Source organism: Babylonia areolata, chromosome 26 (genome assembly GCF_041734735.1).
Source record: "Babylonia areolata isolate BAREFJ2019XMU chromosome 26, ASM4173473v1, whole genome shotgun sequence".
NCBI lineage: Eukaryota > Metazoa > Mollusca > Gastropoda > Neogastropoda > Buccinidae > Babylonia > Babylonia areolata.
The window spans coordinates 168,942-175,000 of record NC_134901.1 but is presented as its reverse complement, the minus strand read 5'-3'; the positions used below and the strand labels follow the sequence as shown (position 1 = coordinate 175,000).

The following is a 6,059-nucleotide window of genomic DNA, read 5'->3' as shown; positions in this document are numbered from 1 at the left end:
GAGAGAGAGAGAGAGAGAATGACAAATGACAATGACAAATGTTTTATTGAGGGTAAAATGGATAAGCTGGAAGCTTCTTTACACCATGCCCTCACACACGCATACACACACATTGTAATAAATGAAATAAGTATGAATAATAAATGACATAGAACAAACCAAATAGATAATAATAGTCACATAAATGGATGAATCAAAGACTACAATTACGGAAACATGAAAATCATACAAAACATTGCCACATGAAAATCTTCAAACACACACACGTGTGTGCACACACAGGCATCATACACATAATCTCGAACACACAAGTACACAGCGATACACACGCATACTTACACTCGCCGATTTTCCTTGCTTACACACTGTTGGAGAACAATTTATCAAAGTACGTTGGCTTACTAGGATCTCATCATATGCTTTGATTTTGCTGGTACTAAAGTTTGTTGCATCAGATATTTTTGATACGCTTTTTTGAAAGATGCTATAGTAGATCTATTTCTAAGATACTCGGGGATTTCATTCCACAGTTTACCACCAGAATAAGTGAGAGAGGACATGAAAAGGTTAGTTCTGGGACGAGGGGTAAAAATGGTACTCTTGCTACGAATGATTCTTTCCGGGAATTTCCTATAAAGATAGGGCGGTGCAAAGTTCTTCATAATTTTGAACATAAAAACACCCTTGTTAAAGCGACATTTAAGATGAAAGGGGAGAATATTTAGTTCAACATAGTCATTTGCTTGAATAGAAGATTTAAGGAGAATGAGCTTAAGGGAACGTCTGTATATACTTTCAAGAGGTTTTAAGCAATTTTTTCTAGCCCCGTCCCAGCATGTTGATGCATAGTCAATATAAGGTTGGATGTATGCATGAAAAAATAATTTACGGGTATGCTGATTAAGGAAATGCTTAATTCTATTGAGCTGAAATACTTTTTTCGATAACTTCTTGCATAAAGCAGAGATATGATAAGACCAGGAAAGGTTATTGTCAAGTGTAAGACCAAGTAGTCTATAAGAACTAACTTCCAGCAAATCATTATCAAGTACCTTGAGCCCTTTTATTTTAGATTTGATATTTTGTCGTTTTTGTCTGGTTGTGATTAACATAAATTTAGACTTCTGTGGGTGAATTGCCATGTGGTTCATTTCAGTCCAGTTTATAACTTTATCAATATCGCTCTGCAACTTAGTGCATACTGTATTGGCATTTGCGTCTTTTTGATGGAGTGTTGTATCATCAGCGAAAAGTTCGCAAGAGGATGAAACGTGAAGTGGAAGATCATTTATATAAATTGAAAATAAAATAGGCCCTAAAACTGATCCCTGAGGGATACCATAATTAACTGACATAAGAGGGGACATTTTAGAAGCTTGGATAACCGCTTGTTTCCTATTATCAAGAAAAGAAGATATCAGTTCAACTGAATCAGATGATAAGCCATACATGACTAACTTTTTCGAAAGTAGTTTATGATCTATTGTATCAAAGGCTTTTGCAAAATCAACAAAAACAGACCCAGTAAATAAGTTATCATTTATGTTTAAATGCCATTCCTCAACAAGATTAGTCTGCAGTATGACAGGAATAATTTTTTCTAAAGCCACTTTGATTGGGGTGAAATAAATCATATTTGTTGAAATGTGACTGAAGGGTAAGTTTGATATGTTTTTCGAGGGGTTTGGATAATGTGGACAATATTGATATAGGTCTATAGTTAGTAGGGTCAGATGGATCACCATATTTAAAGACAGTTAACACTTTAAAAGTCTGTGGATAGGAGCGTTTTTCTATACAGAGGTTATAGATATACGTGATGTGTTCAGAGATGATAGGTGCTGCTATCTTCAAAATCTTACTATCGATACCATCTAAACCTCGGGATGTAGACTGTTTTAATGAGCATAATTCTTTGAAAACATCATGTACACTAATGTATGCTAGCTGAAAGTTAGAATGTATTCTTTTCGTGTTACAAAAACATTTGAGCAGTTGTAAGTCATTGGACTCGGTGATATCAACCCCGACAGTTCTTTCTGCGACAGTGGTAAAGTGTATATTTAGAATTTCAGCTGACATCTCATTCCCAGAATGAGTAAACTGAACTTTTTTTTTCCTGAAAGTTGGTTGATAGCTTTCCAAATGGATTTTGTATCTCTTTTACATATTATCAAATCACTAAAATATTTCTTTTTGGCAGCCCGTTTCATTGATATTTCTCTGTTTCTTAAATTTCTCATCTTTTCCTGTAGTTTTTAATAATAGTTCTCGAGCCTTTATTTCAATATTTATATCTTCTGTCAACCACGGGACCTTATCATCCTGTCTAACACGTTTAGTCCTCAAGGGAACATGTTTGTTGAAGACGGAAAGAAAGTACTCATACCATGTCGCAAGCGCACTGTCAGGGTCGGTACACTGGTAAACATCAGAAAATTTAGCCATACATAAATCAGACAGAAACCCTTCTGTGTCAAAAGTTTTGTAACTACGGAATGACATATATATATAGAGAGAGAGACAGACAGGCAGACAGACAGGCAGACAGACAGAGTAGAGACAGGGAGAAAGGCAGACAGACAGACAGACGAATAGTCATGCAAACAGAAAGAGAGAAAGAGACAGATAGATAGACAAAGGCAGACAACGTAGAGAAAGAGAGATACTCACATAACGAGTATTCGGAAAGAGAGACAGACAGACCGAGCGACAGAAAGCACACACACACACAAACCTGCACGCGCGCACACACACACACACACACACACACACACACACACACACACACACACACACAATGACACACACCTCTGACAGACAACCTGACAATCAAGTTAACCCAAGAGGTGCTCAGCAATTAATCTATCTGTGAAGAAAACCCACCCACGAGTGTTTGAAAGCGTGCTCGCATTATTAATTTTCAACGAATGCAGTTTTGCGAAAACCATTAGCATTTAATTAACAACAACAAAAAAAACAACTTCAAACCAAAGCATTCGAAAGACGTGAATTGGGTGAAAGGGAAGGATGGGTAAGAGAGGTGGGGTATGGGGAACAGAGAGAGAGAGAGAGAGAGAGAGAGAGAGAGAGAGACAGAGACAGAGACACAGAGAAACAGACAACAGGTAGACAAACAGATAGAGAGCAAACAAGATATCTTGGGAGAAAGAGAGAGACAGAGACAGACAGACAGACAGACAGAGGGGTGTGGGAGGGAGGGAGCACGAAAGAGAGACAGAGGGGGAGTGGGAAAGAACAAACAAACAATATTGTTTTATTGAAAATCGGCCACACACCACAATTCAAATCAAGGCAAGGGTGCGCGCGCGCGCGCGCGTGAGAGAGAGAGAGAGAGAGAGAGAGAGAGAGAGAGAGAGAGAGAGAGAGAGAGAGAGAGAGAGAGAGAGAGGCAGACAATCAATACAAACAGACAAAGTCAGAGAGAAAGAAAGAAAGAGAGGGTGAAAGAGAAAGAGGATAATGGAAAGTGGCACAGAACACTGACATGTTTAATGTCATTAGCTGAAAAGCCCTGGTGACATTGTAGGTACTAATCAGAACAAAAATGGTGCAACAAATACAAAATGGAACAGAAAGAAGAAAAAAGAAAACAAAAGAAAAATACAAAAGAATTGAAGCAACATAAACTGATAAGAAATTTGCGACACTTCGGCACTTTCTCATTAGCTTAAAGTTCGTGTGACAGGGAGGGAGAGGAGGGGGGGGGGGGGTAAAGTGCCTTTTTTCAGTCTTTCGACTCCAAGGTTTGGACAGTACACAGAAAACAAAGTACATATAAACCATATAATGAATATTTACGCATGTAACATCGACACACATCATATCAACAAAGTACATATCAATCCTGAAATAATTATTTATACCTCAACATCAAAACCCATCATATCAATACCAATACATCAAATAATTACGTCGAGATTGACCATCCAAATGTAGCCCTTCCTTTTTATCTATGCTTTTTTCCTCATACAACCCATACTAATTTTTTAATTGATTAATGAATATTTGGATCGATGATGAACGTTTTCCGTATATTTATTGCCACAGATACATATTTTGCAAGTGAAAGTATCATATCTTCATCTTCTGTCATCAGTATGCCGAACAAATCTCTTCTCGAGACAGTGACAGTGAACGAGAGACAGAGAATGGAAAAAGAGACAGATACAACAAAAGAGAAAGAGAGAGAGGACAAAACAGGACAAGACAAGACAAGACAAATTCTTTATTATCGAGGATAATAGATAAGCACTGGCGAGCTTTTTTCATCCAGTCCCAGCCCTGAAACAGAGAGAGAGAGAGAGAGAGAGAGAGAGAGAGAGAGAGAGAGAGAGAGAGAGAGAGAGAGGAAGAAACTCGGAATCAGAATCAGAATACCTTTATTATCTCGTAGAGAAACTAAGAGATAGAGAGAGAGAGAGAGAGAGAGAGAGAGAGAGAGAGAGAGAGAGAGAGAGAGAGAGAGAGAGACAGACAGACAGACAGAGAAAAAACAGAGAGACAGAGAAAACGTAATGATCAAGACAGAAAGAACACGGCAATCACAAACGACATGACCCTGCAGAAAGTGATCAATCAACGCAGGTCCTTTTACAACCCCTCGTCGTTAAATGCCCTGCTTACTGTGAGCACATAATTCAATAAGGGTACATTGATGACATCACGCCGGTGGGGTGTGCACTCTTGGTCGCGTGGGAGCGAGTTCCCCCCCCCCCCCCCCCGCCCCCTTCCCCTCATCCACTCAGTCCCCCCAACCCCCTCATCTCTCAACCACACCCCCAACCCCTCTCCCCCCCTTGTTTGTTGAAGTCACAACCTCCATCTGGTTGACAATTCTCCGCCAGTTTCCATCTAGAATAACTTAACCCCTTATGGCTAAACCATGGTGACATGGAATCAATATGGCACAACTCAAAAGTGCAGTTTCCATTTTCTTCTGTGCAAAGCGGTGTAAGTCATTCCACTGTACAAAAGCAATACAAAAGCAAGAGGAAGAACCCCCCAAAAAATTGAAAATGGTGGCTGACACCTTGATCCTTGAGATCGGTTTTATCACAGTGGATTGACGTGACAAGTAGCAGCAATAAAGGGGTTAAATCTACCTGTTCTGGCCCCAACTCATGTGGCCTGTCATGCCCTGCTGTCATGGTGACCTCGGTCTCAACAGCCCTTCACTTCCGCGCTTGGGGTGAGTCTTGTCAAAGTCTTCAGTGTCAGCGGATTCACGGGGGACTGCCATTGGAGGGTCGTGGTCTCCACTCTGGGAGAGACGCTCACTCAGTCTGGCTCCGCGACTAGGCTATTATTGTCGTCGTCAGAAAAGGGCTTAGTAGGTGGTGCCCTAAGCACGTTAAATCAGAACAGGGACTACCGAACACCACTGAAGTGACAGCAGCAGTGCAGGGACTCCTCTGGTGTGTGGCCTCGTGGCAACCTAACATCGATGGTTCCCTGTGGACTGCCGGAACTGGGACTGGGACAGACGGGCCTAGGTGTGGCTGTGTATGGGGAGCTCGGAATGAACGGCGTGGGGGTAATGCCACTGAAACGGTGCAGATGAAAGGGCAGCGAAAAACAACAAACAACAACAACTCTACCTGTACCGGAAAAGCGCGGTCAAAGAGGAGTGGCGCCTGGCTATATTCATATCCGCTCTAAGTGATTGCCTTCAGTTTAATGATCTCTCATGAAAGCGACGGGCCTTTTCCAAATGACCCGTGCAGCTAAAAGCTGACAGATAACGTGGAAATCTGTCCGCCAAAATGGGAATTCGACTGGTTGATAACTATGTGCGTGCCTCGTTTTCAGTGACAGGCTGACAAAGACCAAAGATATAGAGAGATAGAGAGAGGCCGGGGATGGGGGGGTGGGGGGACCAGACAAAGACAGACACAATCTGACAAAGACACACACACACACACACACACACACACACACACACACACACACACACACACACACACACACACAGATTCAGATGGTTTATTCATAAAGGCCATAACCCCACATGAACAAGGGCGATGACAACATTTGTG

General features: G+C 41.2%; 1 protein-coding gene across 1 annotated transcript in view; it reads right to left on the bottom strand.

Annotated features, from left to right (window-relative positions):
• Positions 1 to 5,263, bottom strand: part of LOC143300792 (uncharacterized) — a 50,143-nt gene extending 44,880 nt beyond the window's left edge. The window contains exon 1 of the mRNA XM_076614721.1: positions 5,178 to 5,263. Within this exon, the coding sequence (XP_076470836.1) occupies positions 5,178 to 5,263 (86 nt within the window). The remainder of the gene's footprint in view (positions 1 to 5,177) is intronic.
• Between the last annotated feature and the right edge of the window lie 796 nt (positions 5,264 to 6,059).